Source organism: Epinephelus fuscoguttatus, linkage group LG9, assembly GCF_011397635.1.
Source record: "Epinephelus fuscoguttatus linkage group LG9, E.fuscoguttatus.final_Chr_v1".
Taxonomy (NCBI): domain Eukaryota; kingdom Metazoa; phylum Chordata; class Actinopteri; order Perciformes; family Serranidae; genus Epinephelus; species Epinephelus fuscoguttatus.
The window spans coordinates 10,002,127-10,020,993 of NC_064760.1; the positions used below are offsets into that span (position 1 = coordinate 10,002,127).

At 42.5% G+C, this 18,867-nt stretch overlaps 1 protein-coding gene across 14 annotated transcripts in view; it reads right to left on the reverse strand.

Annotated features, from left to right (window-relative positions):
* rapgef2b (Rap guanine nucleotide exchange factor 2b) overlaps positions 1–18,867 on the reverse strand; it is a 151,632-nt gene that overhangs the window by 22,683 nt on the left and 110,082 nt on the right. For 12 of the 14 annotated variants that reach the window (XM_049585093.1, XM_049585097.1, XM_049585094.1 and 9 more), the window contains 8 exons: positions 15,010–15,141; positions 7,004–7,181; positions 4,178–4,314; positions 3,149–3,307; positions 1,513–1,665; positions 1,198–1,362; positions 853–960; positions 543–746 (listed from right to left, as the gene is read on the reverse strand). In XM_049585093.1, the coding sequence (XP_049441050.1) occupies positions 543–746; positions 853–960; positions 1,198–1,362; positions 1,513–1,665; positions 3,149–3,307; positions 4,178–4,314; positions 7,004–7,181; positions 15,010–15,141 (1,236 nt within the window). The remainder of the gene's footprint in view (positions 1–542; positions 747–852; positions 961–1,197; positions 1,363–1,512; positions 1,666–3,148; positions 3,308–4,177; positions 4,315–7,003; positions 7,182–15,009; positions 15,142–18,867) is intronic. The other 2 variants (XM_049585100.1, XM_049585099.1) reach the window with 1 other exon arrangement.

An 18,867-nucleotide genomic window follows, 5' to 3' on the forward strand; every position in this document is an offset into this window, starting at 1 on the left:
GATTCCAAGGATGTCAGCTTCTCCGCTTCCTTTTGGGGGAAACAGCTGCAGGGGATGTTTGGAGTCAAGAGGGCTTAACTCGCATCCAGACACTCTCAAGATGGTTTCAAGGATTAAGCGACTTTGCTTAAAGCCCCGAAGACTGCCGAGTGTGAAAATGGTTGAGAAGTTGAGTTGCGAGGAGAAAGCCAACACAGGGCGCCCGCAGCTACTGGCAAGTTCAATTTAAGACTTCTTTAAAAAACCCTTTTAATGCTGCTTAGAGCAAAATGTAAAACCAATTTCACAACAAAAATGAACTTCCAACACGAGAAAAAAGATCAATTCTAGTGCTGGTCTGTGTGACAGAAGCGATTTCTACTGTAGCTTACAGACAAAAAAAAAAAAAAAAAAACTTGTACAACTTGAAGGCTACGTGCAGCTGAATTTAGTTTTCCTTCCTACAGTTCAAAAGGAAACCCCAATGTTTGACAATCAGCAGACACTTTTTTACTGCAGACACGATGCATGCTGTCTCACATATGAAATGTTAGATATCTTACCTGATCTCCACGCTTAAGGCCGACTTCTGCTGCCTTGCTCCCAGGCTCCACGGCATCAATGAAGATGCGAAAACCTTTCTCCTGACCTCCGAGGAGGCTGAAGGCCAGAGGAGAGTCCCTGGACGGCTTGGTCAGCGTCACCAGCCGCGGCTTGGCTTTAGCAGCACACGCTATATTTAACAGTCTGAGGTGCCCACACATTTTCTGGATTAAAAACAAAAGACACAGATGTGAGGAAAGTGCGATAAATGGCATTTGCATGACTCATACTTTGCACACGAATAATACATGTGTGAGTTGTTACACTTACTTCTTTCTCCAGATTGTTTTCAAACTCCTCCAGAAAGTGAGTCATGGCAGGGTCACCCTCAAAGTCATTGAAGTGATTGTTTACCCACAGCAAGACTACCCGTGTAACCTGGAGTGACATCACATGATCAGCACGGGTCAATATACAAGTTAATGGTTCACTAGTAGTGCACGTATTATGTGGTTTACATCCTGACCTCAAATGTCTTTGAGCTAAGGGGAAATCTCTGCTTAAGGGTGTTTGAGTGCCCCACGAGTAAAAGTACATGTTTCAGTTTCTGCCTCTGACTAATATTTGAATTATTTCGTCTGTTCATGCAGATACACAGTGATCATACTCTCGTACCTTGTCCCTGAGACTGGGGTCGTGGAACCACTCCAGAAGCTTCTTGCCCACGACCATGGGGCTGGAGAGGAAGGTCCTGTATGTCAACAGGAAGTCCTCGATGTAGGTGGGGTCCACCACTGAGTGTTCCTCCACCAGGTGCATGGTGAGACGCTCCGGTGTCCCCTGAGGTATAAAACGACGGTGTTATTTGTTTAAAATCATGCAACCAGATTGACCTAAAAAGATCTGTTAAAATATGTAATCATTTGACTGTCTGTTCTGTGACTCTGCTTGTTTTGTAAAATGTAAATTGACTGAGAGCTGATTTGTCACCTTGATGACGATGTGTCCTTTCCTGGTGCCGGTGCGGTCCAGTTCACGGTGTTCCTTCACCATAACGATCTCCCCTTCCTCCTCGACCTTCTGCATGTTCTTCTCCACCTGGTTGAGGATGCAGCAGTAGTCCTGCTGGGCTATACACACGAACTGGACAAGATGGGATAAAACAAGAGTTAGAGGCAGGCCTGACACAAATATATTTATCCGATATGCTTAAGTTTTACAGCTACAAGTATTTTAAACATGTATGATATTTCTGTTACTGGATCTAGAGGTCTTTAAGAGTCTACTCAAGGACCCGAGACCTGACCTGGGACCCTTAAGGGATCAGATCCACATTTTACAGTCAATCAGTTACCATTCTTTTACCAAAGGTCCCAGGTCTGTTCATCAACTGTTTATCATCAGTAGAGCTGTGATCAGCGCTGATCAGGAAACACATAAGCCTGTGTGTGTTTCAGTTGCGCGATAATCAGGCTGATTTAGAATGAGATTACAAGAGTGAAAGTAAGGTGAAAAAAAAACACTGAGCAGCAGCACCAGGCAGAAGGTTAAAGGCGGTGCAGAGGAAAGATGGATAGTGAGCCCAGCAATATTCACAACTTGGATTAATGTTTATGAAAAACCCTTTTGATCCTTTTAATCAGTGGACCCTTACGTACTAAAGGAGTTTAAATAATTGAGGATGGACACATTCTGACTGTATGAGGAAGGAAGTCACCACCTTTTTTTCCCGCTTTTGTTTACCATGCCAGTAAATCTGAATGAATTTTACTTTGGTGCTCCCGGTTACCGTAAAATGATCTGAACGATTGAATTGTGGAGAATCTAACCAATGAAACGATGTGTGGCAAATCCAAACGGACAAAAAAACATTTATATATTAACATGCACTATTTAAGCTGCTCAGAACTGTCATCGACTGGTCCCCGGTGGGCGTCACAGCAGCTCACATGACAACAGCAAAATAAGTGACAATAGAATAAAATTAAAGTAAAATATTACTTAACAGTACATATAGTAAGATGGGTAGGAACAGTATGTTGTATATGACATGAAAGATGTTTTTAAAAGGCATTTCAGTGGCAATTTTAACTACCAGGATTGCTGGATACATAAAATATACCTGAATCTCCTTTGGCTCCTTTCAAAGTAAAGGTTGCTGACTCCTGAGTTAGAGCCATCATCTGTTTAGAGATTGCCATTGAAAGAAATTCTGCATAGCAACTAAACGACTATTCCCATTGATAAATTATGAAAAAATGGCTTTCACTAATAAGGAGCAAAGATTTTCTCATCGCAGCCACCGAGCTCAGCTCCTGGTGATTAAAGGACTGAAAACATTTCAGTGTTTTTGCTTTCCCTGTTTAGTGCTTCATTCCTATTAAACACATCATGCTAATAATGTGATGCTCTTAACATGCACTGGCCTATTCTCTTTCAAAATGTTTTCTCTCACATTTAATTGGACGCTATCGCCCCAAGCAGCTTGCAATGACGTGAGTGCAAACACTGTCTGAATGCAGCTGGTCACAGTGGGATTTAATATCATGAGATAACAAGTTTGTGTCAGGCTTTTCACACTGAGATGAGGAAGAAACGGACCTGCTAACCCAACCAAGATCCTCACCTGGCAGTCGTCCACCTTGGTCTTCATCACGCCCTTCATGTATTCCTTCTCCATGGTTGGTGACACGCCAAAACTGTTCCCCATGCACAGGATCTCTGTCCGGCCCTCGGGGTACGTCACCTCCACCGAACCATTCAGGATCACCGACCACGAGTCCAGCTGGAGCCCGAACACAAAGTTATGTTAGTTCGATGTTGGAGGAAGAAAAGAGAACAAAAAGAAAAGAAACAAATTGGAAAAAGAAAAACAAGAATAACTTTGTAGATCAAATTAAGTTCAGTCAAGTAATGTCCCCAACAGCTGGTGTCCCTTAATGAGTCAAAGTTATTTATCAAAAAGAAGCATATGCAGTAACTACAAGGGGACTTCTGCACCAACAGATGGTTTTTTAACTTCCCTCAGAGGGATACAGCATGAAATATTACAGCTGCCCGACAAAACACAACAAAATACGAAGAAGCGATACACTCAAAGTATTGTTACAAGTAATATATGCTTTAATGAAATGAAGAAATATGTTTTTTCTCATCCTTTTGAGGGATTAAGTAAAACTAAGGATGTTTCCAAGGATTCCTGAAATGCTGACATTTCAAAGATTCACATCTTTTATGCCGACAGCAACAATATGCTCAATGAACCCTGAATTCTCTTTGACCGGACATTTACTAAAGTGACCAGGCCTTCGAGGCAAGGTCTGCTCTCTGTTAGAGTGCATTCTGGGAAAGAAAAAAAACCAATTGTCTTCATTGAAACTCATGTCGTGCCTTGACCAGGGAGACAGAGAGAGAGAGAATAAGTGATGCCTGCTTTAGTTGCCTAAGGGATCCTAGATAAAGCCTGGAAATACGGGTTGTCTGCCATTCAGATTTAATAGAGCAGAAAAAAACATTAAATGGAAGACGAAGGATTCACTGGTGTGAAGGGGTGAGGCTAAGGTTCAGTTCCCCGAGAGACACACACACATATATAAATATAATTAAAGGCAAGACAAAGTCACAAGACAGTGTGTGAATATGCACCAACACACACCTCCTCTCCATCATTGAGAACGATGGTGCCGGCGCGTTCGACCACAGCGAAGACCATGACGGCGCAGAGTTCCCTCCTCACTGACATGGTCATGTTGGCAAACGCTGGCAGTTGATGCATGAACTCCAGTAATTGCTCTGTGAAGGGGGACAGGGGAGAGACAGCAGAGGAAGTGGAAGAAGGTTGAGAAAAAAAGAGCAAACAGAGTCTTGACACCCAGAGGAGAGAAAGAGGACAGGCAGCAGCGCTCTTGGCAGGCCTGCACATTTGCCCTCACTTCCAGCCAAGAAGGCACGAGCTGGAGGCTGAGCATCGGAACGGATCATTGCCACAGTGAACGGCCAACAGAGGAATCATTATCTGGAGAACATGAAGCCAAATATCAATTCCATTGATATAAACTTTCAAGGCGAGCCAAGAATAATTGCTGACACTTCACTCAGTGACCTCTGCGCGAGTTTAAGAAGTTCATTCCAGGCACTGAAACTGAAACCACACTTGGTGCTCTAAAAGGGGGAGTCCATGAAAGTTACAAAAAGCACATTTTCTGAATCATCTGGAGTTATCTAGCTATGCAGAAAAGCCCTGTTTCAAACAAACAGGACGGTACGGTTCAGAATCCTTTTTTTGGTTTCCACTGTGAAAAGTTGTGGATGGTACCAATGGAGCCGTTCTGTATCGTCCCCATGTTTGGTCCCCCCTCTGTTGGGGTACATAGCACACAGATCTGGTACTAAAAGGTGGAGCTGTGAACACTGCAGTCTGATTGGTCAGTAGAGGACGGTCACTCTGCTCAGGGCTGAGTTGAGGCTGGTTTTGAGGCTCATGTAACCACTGTTCATATCACAGAGAGTTTTACATATATTAGCAAACTATGACTATAAAATGAAAGGATGTTTTGCTGCCTCTTACAGCAGCTGGAGTCGGAGAAAAAATAATTTAATTCACTTGTAATGTTACTCAGTGTGTGAGGTGACAATGTGAATCCATCAACACACCTTTAATTTCACTGTAACAACTTTGACCATTACTTTAGTTTTTATTGTCCCTCCTGGATGACATACATTTCTAGTAATTAGTTGAACTTCAAGCATTGTTCCCGTGGGCTCTGGCAACACTAAACCCCCGAGCTTGCCTGAGAAGGACAAAATGCACATTTTTAAATATCCAATGGAAAGAGACTCTCACTGCAGCCTGTTTTATTTTGTTCTGAAAATGTTGACATGCTCGTTCTGTGGACGATATATGAGGTGCAGACTGATAAAGCGGGAAATACAGTGAGTGCTGGACGGAGCAGGGAGTGACAACAACCCCGCCCACATGAAGGAGTACTGTGTGCGGTGGAAACGCTAAGAGGACATAGGGTCTAGGTACCATGTCTGAAGGATTACTTTTGGTTCCAAAGGTACCATACCGAAAGGGGCTGAAGTTATATGGAAGTTCCTCTGTATAACTCAAAGCCTTTGAGGCTGCAACTGACAATTACTTTCATTATCGATTAACATGAATCAGAAAATAGAAAAAAAAAAAAAAAGTCCAAATGTCTTCTTTTATTCAACAAATACTTGAAAACTCATATGACGAAGAAAAGAAGCCAATTCTCAAATTCATAAAGCTGGAACTAACAAATATTTGGCATTTTTGCTGACTATCACGATGAATCAATTATTAAAATACCAGACTTCACTGTGAGCAGGGACACAGGGACAGATACTTCAGTACTAAGTGTGGGCATTCAGGTTTTGTAAAGCAACCGGGGCACTGATTCTTAAAAGACATGTTGCTATTCTTTTATTCTCATTTCTATTGTTTAAGCAGCATATATGGAATGTTTTTTTCCTACTTCTCCTGTGGCAGATATTTCAGAGCAGGATATTTTAAAACCTGGGTACATCGAAACCAAAACTGCTGCAGCAGAAATTATGCTGTTTTGTTATTCAGTGTATGGCCTAAATATTGGGTGTATCTGACTGGGTGTGTCGCCAAGGGAAATGCTGTGTGCAATGTAGCTCCTAAGACATTCTGCAGCACCCGACACTGAAGTCCAGAGAAGGAATATACCCGTCTCTTCCTGTCTACCAACCAGCTCTCCCCTCCTGGCTGGCCGGCAGCAGTCTGGCGTTCTGGCTGACCTGTACTTGGCATGGCAACAGCATTGTGTGTGAAGCTGCGGAAGCACTGAAAGTTTAATGTGCTGGGAGAGGTGAGGCGAGAGGATGTGCCGGAGTGACCTAGAAAAGCCTGCCGGCAGGGGGGGAATCAGCGAATGAGGGGGGAGGGGAAGAACGGTTGGCACTCGCTCTCTGCATCCAGTGCATCATCCTCCCCCAGTCCACATCTGTAGCTAAGCTCTGAGAGTGTGTACTTTCTTTTTTTTTTTTAAAACATGCCTATCATTATCATTGGAGTTGAGTCATAGCTTTAACGGATATGATACTGCAAGCCTGATGTGGCTTTGAGAATTACTCGAAAGCCGACACCATAAATGAGAGCAGGGAAGCAAAACAGGCTTCAGACAAATGTAGATTTATTGTGACCGATTTAAATAAGAAAGGAGGGTGTGGCTTTTATGCTGCGCTGAATTAATCTAAAATTGGGACAAGGAGTACTGTCCCAGCCGGGAACAACGCGGCTTGTGCTTTTTACAGATATCTTTGAAAACCCTCCTCTAAAGAAGTCTAAAGATCTCAGGCATGCACAAAAAATAGATTGGTTATTTTTAAAGTAAACGCTGCATGGTGAAATAACTGTATTTACAACAGAGCTGTTCATATGCTGCACTGAGACACTGCTGCACATTTACAGAGCACAACACTGGATACTCACCTATGTCGTCGTCGGTCCTGTCCATGGGGTCCTTCTCCAGGCAGTCCCGCACGATGTCCCGGCTCATGAGGGGGTCCGACGCTCGCTCGATGTCCTCCTCATCGTCGTCCTCCTCGGAGTCAACGGCGGTCTCTGGCAAGCCGCTCAGGTCCATGTCACCTGGTTCGTTTTCTGTGGCCTGCAGAGAGTAAACAGATATGAGTCAGACATCTGCTGTTGGAGCTCAACAAGGTGAGGGACGTGGTGTGTCCTTCCCAAAAAGTCAAAGTTCAGATGTCCATCTAGAGCCACGTCTTTGAGCTTGACACAGACACACCTACCTGCATGCTCATTACAAACAATGCTTCAGATTGTCAGCTACAGGCCTGAAAAGCCGGTGACCAATCTCATGTTCATCTCTCAAAACTCAGACAGAGTCAACTCATAAACAGTTTATGTAAAATCCAGTTTAGTAAGGATACAGAGACAGAAGTTGCGCGCGCACGCACGCACACACACACACACACACACACACACACACACACACTGCTGAAATCATTTTACAGTACAAACATCAGCTGCGACACACTGTGTTCCCAAACAAAAGCAAAATAAAAAAACACCGTTGTGCAGATTTGACCCATTTAATAAAATGGATTAGAGGTATTCAGTACAGTAAAAGAAAGACAGCCGTCAACACTGCATACCAAACAGTCTGCTATGCATAGTAACAAGCTAATTAACTCCCAACTTTCCTCTCCTCTCCCCCTCAGCAAACTCCACCGCCTGCCTCGAAGCCAGATCCTGTTCTTTGAAAGCACGAGATGAAATATGTGCGGAGATGAGGAAAATGAACCGAGATGAGAAGCGAAAGTAATGCAATTACTTGTGCAGGAGTGATACTAACAGAGTCCCTCTGCTATCATCAAAGGAAATATTTCTATAAATGACAGAAGGGCCACAGCGCCTAGTTCACGCTCACACAACATGAAACCTTCTCATGGAGAAAAAGGACTACAAAGCATCAGCGCTGCTCCCCCGCCACAGTGAAACTCCCCCCGACCCTTCTTACCTCAATACGGTGCCAAACCTCAAGCTTCTTAATAGATAGAGAAGGAAAGGTTGCCTTTGCAAACTGTCCGCAAAATCCCAGAGCTAGACGCATCTTCACCTCCCAGACTGTCAGTCTGCTTTTAATTTTTCAAGGCTCAGAGTCCTCATGCCTGGTCTCTCACAGAAACCCTATGTCATTTCTCCTCAAACGCCATGTGCAAAAGGCTCATTAATGATTCAGGCCAGTGTCTGAGTGGCCATTTGGGCGTCACCGGCGCACACACCCTGGTGGGCAGGGCCGATGATCTGGGTGTATGAGTGAGGCCTTTTGACAGTCACAGATTGAGTAAGGAGCAATATGCATTACAAGTGGTGCAGTTTGTCTTATGATAAAATGAAATAGATCAATAAGAAGAGTAAATGCACTCAAATAAATCTGGTGTCGATGGCTGTGTAACAAACTTTTCAGGATTGAAGATTGAAAATTGAAGGACTTCTTACATAAACGAAGATAATTCCCTGAGCTCTCTTTGTCCTGAAACCACAGACAGTTGCATATTCATTGCCCATTTTCTACAGATGGACAGAGGACACAGTAGACAGGTTCACCACACTCGTCATCAGCAGCAGACGTGTTAGGGAACAAACATAAATCAGCAAAAGAGAAGCGAGGATGCATATTCTTTTACAGACAACACAGAGATTTCATCTTATTTTAACAGGCAACACTTAACACACCACACTGAGATTTGGCTTGTTAAAGTCTTGCCTTTGTATTTGTGCACACAGGCTCGTTTTCGTGTCATCTATGCATCAAAAATCCATTAATGTGCAGTAAGCATTACGAGTCAGTGGGCAAGTCAGGTGCTGTTAATATTTCATCAGGGCTATTCTTGGATCAATGCTTTCAAAGTCCTTCTGAAGGACCAATTTCATGATTTATTCAGACACAAAACAGTGCGCCATGTTGCCGGTGACGTGAGAGTGATGTGGGACTCTTGGCGGGGTGCTTCAATTGTCGAGGCCAGAGGAGACTGTGGAGATTAGAGCAGCAGGGCGGGCCGGTGGTGAAACTATTCAATGCTTCCCATCTCAACAATCTGCACCCCTATCTGCTCTGCAGCTCTAAAATTAAAAGCTAACACCACGTTTCGTTTACCATCAACTCCCTGTGGTCTCAAGTGTGAAGAACCAGGCCTCCCCTGATCCATTTATTCAAACAACACCCCCAATGAAGACCACAAACATCGCTCGTGATCTACTGCGCCACATTATTGATTCTAAAACCTGCAGGGTGCAACTTTAGCTAACGATAAAGAAGTAATGTTGCATAAAACAAACAGTTTGGAGAGTCACGTTGGGTACCCCAGGACAATAACATGAGTTTTAATCCTTTTCTTCATTTTTAATGCTCATATATTTTAATTTTGTGCACTGAACGTGAGTGGTCTGACAGTTAGACAGGGGGGCTCGTGTGTAGAAGCAGTTCAACCCTGAAGACTGGCTGATAAAGTAAAAGACGAACAATCTCCTTTATTTAACAGCTGGTTAACAACTGGTACTTCATCCTCATTACAGAGGTTGTGCAGCAGTAACCCCGAGCAGGCTGAAGATAAATCTGAGAGGCCAGCAGATGGAAACAGAAATATTTCTACAAAATAAAATGGTATTTTATATATTACTGGATCGTGTTACTTCTTCGGGCCTCCAAAAATTATTCAAATCAAACTACGAACAATTTTTTTTTTAAACAAATAACAATCAAAAGACATATTTATCCAACCAGTGACAGGTGGTGCAAGTAGAAATAAACTGCATGGTTTCCAGAAGCTTTTAGGTCCCTGGCACACCAAGCTGTTGGCGCTAGTCCGCCCTAGTCTGCTGTTGTTTGGCTGGTTCAGCATGTTGAATTAGTTGCAGAGCTCGTTGGTGAGAGAAATCTCTCAGATTGGCAGTTCAACTCAGTGCAAGAGAAAAAAACGGAAGTGAGGAAAGTAAACAAACGACAAAGTCAAGAGAGCATGACATCAAAACAAACTTATTGTACTAGGTAAGGGGTGTTTTTTAGCTAGTGAGCGACGTTTTGTAAGAGTTTGCACTGTTCGTTAGGACATGGTAAATATCCTTTGTTCTTTAAACATAGAGTTGTGTCGTTAATGTAAATGGCTAGCTAGCCTCTTGAATTCTTTCTTGTAGGTCCTCTGATTTCCTCTTTCTGAATGATGTGAGACTTCCGCCACCTGCTGGTAAAGGGAGTTATTTCCTCTTACACAGACACACTAGTTGGCTGATGGCTGAAGTCTTTGCAGTGTGTCAGGTGCAACTTTTTGACCGAGACACAGGAAATGTGAGGTGACACAGGAAATGTGAGTTGACACAACCGTCGGCCTGTGTCGACACTAGTTCTTTGATAACAGTTTGGTGTGTCTGGGCCGTAAGAGCTTTCTCTTGGCAAGCTAACTGTGACTGAATTGAAACTGGACTGTAAACTTTTGTCTATAAAATGGCTACTACTATTTCCCAGAGTCAAAAGTGACATCTTCAAACAGCTGATTTCATCTGCCTAACAGTCTGAAACTCAAAAATATTCAGTTTACTTTTATTAAAAACAAAGGAAAAGCAAAATGCAAATCTTCTAACTCTGGGCATGCAACCCAGCAAATTATTGGCATTTTTGCTTCAAAAAGGACTCAAAGTATTAATGGATTATCAAAATAGTTGAGTAGATTAATTTCCTATCAATCAACTAATTGTTTCAGCTCTAATTCAAGCAGTATTAACGTGGGACTGTGAGGACTAGTACACTGGAAAAACAGCTCGCAAACTTGACAGTGTTTACCCGCAGTTGACTGCTTTAGCCTGGCAGATGTCACAAAAATCGGTTCTTCATTTTAACACTTAAAAACTTCTCTACATTCTACCACCGGCTATGAGCTACTCCTGTGGCTCAGGAGGTAGAGCAGGTCATCCACTAATTGGAAGATCAGCCGCTCGATCCCTGGCTCCTGCAGTCTGAATGTTGAAGTATCCTCGAGCAAGATACTGAACCCCAAATTGCTCCCGATGGATGTTCCATTGGTGTGCGAGTGTGTTAAAAACTGAGTAGCAGGTGGAACCTTGTACGATCGCCTCGGCCTCCAGTGTAGGAATGTGTGTGTGAATGGGTGAATGTGACTCACAGTGTAAAAAGCGCTCTGAGTGGTCGGATGACTAGAGGGGCGCTATACAAGTGCAGTCCATTTAGGATTTACATCAGCATGAATTAGATCCACTGCTTAGCACATGTTTAAAAACTGATTGTGTCACTTCCACGATTATAGGGGAAACACTGATTGTAAACGCACCACAAGCACACATAAGTACATCACCAGTCAGCAGAGCAGAGAAGTTTGATCATGTGATAAAAGACAGAACGATAAAGGCATTGAGATTGAGACAAAACAAGTTCAGGTGTCTGTACGGCACTCAGAGACCGAGCAGCTGTGGCCACAGGTAGATTAAAAGCTGTTAGAGTTGTGATCCAGCACAGGAGGACAAAGAGCTGAAGACAGAAGAAGAAACAGGGCAGTGTGTTTCAGAGAGAAATCAAGAGACAGAGCTAGCAGATGGCTGTAAGACCAGGATCACAGTCTGGGGACAACAGAGCCTGTTCAACCTGCTCCAGCCAGACACGGCACGGCCAAACATACACACGTGTCTTTACGATGACACACACTCACACAGGCCGAACACGCAATCATAAAGCTGTATTCAAACAATCTGATCTAATGCCCCTGCACACACCAACACGAGCCAAGAGGAGGTCCAAACAAAACAAAGTGACTCTGACGGATGCCCCCTGAGCATCGTCACCAGCACACTTACAAACACACACACAGGCACACAGCAGGTGACAGCATTAGGAGCCAATAGGGTGGGTGCTCTGTGTTAAGAGGATTAGTTGCAGGGTTTGGGGCACGTCCACAGTCACGAGATTTTGTGTGTGTGTGTTCTTTTGAGCTGAATTGTGTTTTATTTGCCTCTTGAGGGGGGAAAGGTTGATGGAATATATTTACATTTTCTTTCTTTCTTTAACAAGTGTTATTATTTATTACCCTTGTCACACTCAAACCACAAAAACAAGTTGCTTTATGTAATATTTTAGCATGAAAACAGCTCATAAAGCTCCTTATCACACGAGACTGTACGTCACAGCTCCCCGGGAGTTCTGTACTTCTGCTTTGAGGTGATGAGAGGCAGAGCTGGAGTTAGGAAGTAGGCTGGACCACCTGCTCGCAGCCACCCGCCTGTCTGCTCGTATCCCGCTGAGCAGCGAGAGTGTCCTGTTACTGTCTCATAGTCTCGTTGCCTGCCAAACGTTTACATTAGTTCCCAAATTTTCTTGTCTGACTTAATGAGACTAACCAGCAGTCCCTGAAGTCATTTCACCAAGGAGAGTCTCACCACCTTCAAATAATGTGAGCCGGGCTTCAGTTCAACCATTTTACTTAAATTATCCGCACAGACTGGGTGAGAAATATTACATAACAGTTTCATTTGAACTATACAATCATGAACATGTCATGTCAGTTTAAAGGAAAAATTCACCCATAAAATGACCCCCTAATTGTATATCAGTTACTCACCCCATGCTACACCGACTTCGTGAAGACAGAGTGGGTAATTTGTGGGTGACATATTTCTTCAAACTAGACTGTAAATTAACAAAAACCCATCCCATTGTCAAAGTTAAAAGGACAGTTCAAATTTTTTGAAGTATGGTTGTAAGTGATACTCATTAGGCTCCTAGTTTACAGAATCAGACTGGAGACCAACTTGAAAGCTAAGCAATCTACTGCTGTGGAGGGGTCGACAACAAAATGTATTTTAACCACATAAAAAGTGTGACCAAAAATACTCAATATCAGTTTAAGTATACTCTATATCTTTATGTCAGACAGTGATTTCCAGCTGGAAAATGAAGTCGTTATATCACTCTTTTCAAAGCCAGACTCCACTGAGAAAAACAGTGATTTAATATTGCTCAACACAGGATCTGCTGCTCTAACGCTGCCTTGATGGATTAGCACGTTTGTATTATTGTGTGACTTTGGCATTTAAAGAATTAGTTTGGGTTCAGCAAAGTCACACAATAATAGTACCCCATGATAACTGATCGAAGCTGTGGTAGACCAGCAGCTCCTGTGTTCAACGAGCTAAAATGACTGTTTTTCTCAATGGAGTCTGGTGACTTTGACGAGAGATTAGTTGGGGAACTGAAGCCTTTAATGGCATTCCTGTCGAAACGGACTGTCTGACAAAAATGTAAAACGATGAAAATACTCTATATAGCATACACTTAAACTGATATTCATTTTTTTGGCGCAATGTTTTAAGTGGCTAAAATATGTTTTGTTGTTGATCCCAATCCAGAGCTGTACTGTACATTGCTTAGCTTCTGTGTTGGACTCCAGCCTGCTTCTTCAAACCAGAGGCATGCCGACTGACATCTACTTTATGTAATACACTGACTATGGATAAGTACCCCATGATAACCCACTTCAAAAAATCCAAACTATCCCTTTGACCTCAATTATTTTGAGTCAGATGAGCAGATTGATATGTCTCTTGTGTCTGTGTCCAGTTAACATGAAGCTCCAATCAGCAGCTGGTTAGCTTAGCTTAATGTTAGCACAAAGGTTGAAACGGCTCTATCCAAAAGTGACAAAATCTCCTAACTGAACTTTCAAAGCTAACTAAGAAATACATTTTCAGGGCTTGAAGCAAGAAAAAATCCTGTGCCTGAAAAATTTTGAACATTTGACATCTAAATGAATTAATCTGGTTGGGGCCGGGCAATTTTAGGCAATTCTGAGCAACAACAGGCAGCATAGGAAGACAACAAAAACGTCTGCATTAAAATGTACATTTTACATCAGTTGAGGCTTGAACTCACGACCTTTGACATCAAGGAGCATCTTCTATCTCTCTGAATTGCAGCCCCCAACCTGTAGCCATTTCTCTCTCTCTCTCTCTCTCTCTCTTTCTCTGTGTGTGTGTGTGTGTTTTCATCTCTCTCGTGTCTTTCATTTTTAAAATTTATTTTATTTTGAAAATTGGCCGGATTCTCTCGTCTTTTCTGTGTCTGACTTCCTGTTTGGTACAATCTGCTCTATCCAGCTTAACAGAAGTGCTCGCAGCTTGCGTGAAAAATAGACCAGACGCCGAACTGAAGCACTGCAGTGCGCGAGCCTCCGTGGGCGCTCCGCTTTGCTCAGCGGCCTGTGTGGACAGTCAGTCAGATAGGTTAACATGGGCGCCGATTGAAAACTGCCTCCACTGCTGGGCACTGCGCTTCGAATATTCCTGTGCAGGAAATCCAGCACCGTGCCGGACACCTTCAAGCCCTGCATTTTATCTTGCTTAATTTGTAAAAAAAACTGAAGCGTGAAAACAAAATGTAGTCATTCCAGTTTTTCAGCAAGCTAAGCAGCTGCTGATAGTAGCTTCATGTCTATTGTACAGACCTGAGAGTGGTTTTGATCTTCTAAAATAACTCCATTCAAGGAAGATAATAGGGCAATATATCAATATTATATTGATATTGTGATATGACACTAGATATCGTCATAGATTTTGGTTCTTTTGTTTTCCTTTACCCACTTAGCCGTTATACCCACATTACTGATGATTATTTATTTAAAATCTCATTATATTAATATTCTGTGAAGCACTGACATTCAACCCTGCAGTATAGTCACAATATGGATTTTGAGGTATTTGGTTAAAAATGCTGCAATATTTGATTTTCTCCTTATCACCAAGCCCTGAAAGATAAGAGGAGTAAAGAAATAAAACTGGCCCATGAACGATTATCCGTGCTAAACTGATCACCAACCTGTTCAGAGTTCGTCCAGTTACTAATCTATCACACCTACTGATCTATCCAGGGGAGTCCAGACTGGGGATCCAGCTCCAATGGGGGGCGTCCTTACCTGATAAATGTCTGACAGGCTGCTGCTTCCAGAGTCGCTGGTGATACTACATCCTGAGTGGCTGGAGGAGACGTGGGTCACCTGTGGGTGCAAGCCGTCGGCCAGGTGAAGTCTGCTGAAGTCTGCGGGGAGCTGCACATACACACACACACACACATGACATACACACAGATGGTCAGTATCAGCCAGCTCAGCCGCCACCACTGGTCACTCGCGCTAACACTCGTGCTGGCTGCCGGCCAGGTGGCAACGCACTCGGCGGCCTGTTGTCCTTCAGTTTGTCTGAAGATATAGTTCTCCGTTTTAGTCATTTTAAAGTGGACACACAGTAAAGCTTGCACTTGTTTCTGATCAACTGAACGGCGGCTGTTGTATGTTTTGCATGTGATTTATTCATGAACTACAAAAAATGAACTGCCCCTTAAATTTTAATTGGAAAGTTGTCTAAAACACTTCTCTTCTATTCATGAATACTACGGATTATCTTTGTCTTTATTCCACAGCTGCGATTATACAATGTTAACAGAACAAAATTAATTAGTCCCACTGCAAGAGCTCAACTTTACACATAATTTACTATCAAAACAAAGAAAAACGTTAATTAAATCATCCTACTTCTATAGAATCTGTCAAAAACATTTATTAAGTTTAACAAAGCATAACACTGCGAATAAAAGCCTCCTTGTCTTTACCCTGCCTTTGTGTGTCAGTTATAGAGCACACTAAACCTCCTGTTTATCAGAAGGTCTAAAAGGGAGTCTCATTGTCTCAGAGACAAACTCACAGTTCATCAGACATACTGAACAGTGCTATAACACTTACGCAGCTCCTGATATCAGCAGTTAACTGCGCTGGAACTTCTTTTTTTACGAGCAGAATAAACCAACAAGAGGAGCTGCATACATCAAGGAAATACCCTAATTAAAGCACGCAACTCGCATAACCTAAATGAACACCAGGCGGTAATGGGGGGAAACCCCTCTGAGTAATTCATACTGTATAAAGTTACAGAAAGCCGGCGTTGTAATGAGTCATATTGTAAATGAGCCAACCCACTTCTCTATGGAGATGACCCTGAAATGTAAAATACATCAGAAACCCTCCTGCTGACGCTTTAAGATGCAGATGATTAAAACAAAAACAAGTTTGGCAATTAGTAGAGCAACAGTGTTTGTGGTTTATCTGAAGAGCACGCTGTAGTGGATCTAAATGTGTAGTATGAGAGCTGAAATGATACTTCTCAAGCAAGTCAGATATTTTTTTTTTGCTTACTGGCCTTTATTAGACAGGACAGATGGTTGGCATGTGGGGGGAAGTGGGGGGGAGGTGGGGGGTTGGGGTGTTGATGGCGTGCAGCAAAGGGCTGCGGGTCGGACTTGGACCTCGGACTACATGGGGTGCACACTCTACCGGGTGGGCTACTGTTGGTGGTAACTTCGCAAAGAAGCTCTAAGCGATATTCAGAGTGGATCTGATTCAGAGGTTATCTGCACACGGCTCTCAACATGGAGGTGGCTGAGATGGTGGCTGGCAGCTAACAGTGCTATCAACGGCAACAGTGCTTTGAAAAAAAAAAAAAAAAAATTTAAATTGGGTTTTACAGGATTACACATTACAACATTTGTGTCAGAGACAAATACAATCACAACGTCAATAGCGTTGACAGAGCTAACGATGTTAACTGGAGGGTAGGTGCTATGCTTCTGTGACGACGCCATCCCGATTTCAGCGGTAACCTCTGTATAAGCGCAGTACAGAGCAGCAGCAACGAGCTAGCCAGTGGGATACACACACAGGGACTCACATGCACTGACATCCAACAACGACATCCATGTGCGGCTGGACCATCTACCACAACGAGCAGAGAAGATCGGATTAAAACACACACATAGGGACTTTAATTTCATTTTTTGATTAGGACGCCATTACTCCACTTTATCTTAACACAGCAAATAAGTGTTTGCTGCTATACTAATGCACTGAATGTCACATAGAGCTTCTTTAAATATGAGGTTTTTCCATTTTTCTCTCTTTTTTATATAAATATAAACTGAATATTTGAGGGCTTGGCCTGTTAAACAGACAAAACAAGGCTTCTAAGGGTGGCACGTTGGATATTTTCCACTATTTTCTGATATTTTATGGACAAAACAATTAACTGAGAAAATAATTGTCACATTAATCAATCACTATACTACTGTGTCATGCATCATTACTTTGGTTTCAATGTATCTATAGTTGGAAAAAATGTGATTTTCTAATTAAATTAAAAGTATTTTATTCATCCCTCATTGGGGAAATTCAATTATTGAATTAAATCATACATATACTGATAGTTAATTCCTTTATTTATGTGGTGAGTGTAAAGTCTTCAGATGCTATGGTTTACATTAAATTTTATATATTATTTCAAATTTGCATAGTATACAGTGTTTTCCACCCAGACCCATCATATCAGACTAGAAAGGCACAGGGGTGAATTATGAATTTAATCAGCCAGCATGAACTGGTTCATGGAGTCTATAGACGTAAATATTTTATGGCCAAATGTTTTATTTACTAATATATATCTGATACTCAGCAGGGAGACCGCTTTAAACTCCACTTCTGGCTGTGGCACATCATCAATATTACATTTTTTTTACACCTAAAAGTCAAATGTGGCTGATTTAACTGGGTTGCTTCATTCATCACATGACATCAGAGCTGATTCTGAACATCTAGAGAGTGAGTTTAACAGTGTTTTTACATGCTGGGTGATTTCAGACGTGGACAGTAAACAAGATTTAGAGCTTTATTTATGTATTTTAAATGCTTCTTCTGGACAGTAACTTTCAACCCAGGTTTCATAAGTGCTAATAAATAAAGGCTTGATTATGAATTTCATAACAAAAAACTTACAGTCACTAGCTGGGCTTTTAGCTTATCTGAGCTGTAAAAGGTATAATGGTCTCTGATGTACAGTAGTCTGGGTGTCAGCATCATCTGCTGCACAATGCACTTCGGGCTGTAAATAACGACACTGCCTCGGATAGTTTTTGGAAACCAGCCTCAACACTACGGAGTCTCACTTGGATGGCAAATGGAATAGATGGGATAGAAAATCATTTTGGGAGATTAATTTGCAAGTAAATGGGCTTGAGCTGTCATTTGCTCTTCAGGCTACTCAGAGAAGACGTCACAGATTCTGAAGCACTTGTCAGGTTAATTTAAGAGTTTTGAAAATGGGAGAAAAAGTGTGTTTCTTATTGGCAGAATTATCACTGTGGAGTCGTGGAAACTATTTTTGACTAAAGGACTTCTTAATATTCATGATCTGCCCATAATCAAACTGAAGAGCTCAGAGGTGTTTTGGCACTGAATTGATTTGGCAGAGGGTGAGCTATTTGTGAGGAGAAAATTAGAAAATAAGACATATCTATTCACAAAGCACCTTTAAGTGTCAGTGACAAGAGACTGAGAGCCAGACTGTGCAGCTCCAGTGGCACTGAGGTGTGATGTGACTACACTGTGTCAAAGATTGCCATCACGTTTAATTATCTGGCTGGCTGCACTAACCAAAATGGTCGACCGGAGGGCCCAGTCAGTCACTAACCCCCCTCAGGCTGCTATTTCCCATCCCCTCGTCTGGTCGACTTCACTCTGAACGCCTGCAGCTGACTTCCACGTTATTATTACCGGCTGGGCATTATTGTGTTAGTGTGACGAATCTCTTTGTCTGTTTGAAAGTGCAGTGATAAAGCCTCATCGCATTTCCTTCTGATGACTTTTGGGAGCAAAAGAGATTATGGTGCAGTTTATCACTCTCGTGTAATACAAACCTCAGAGGTAGAGTAATGTTGGAGCGACGACTGTGAC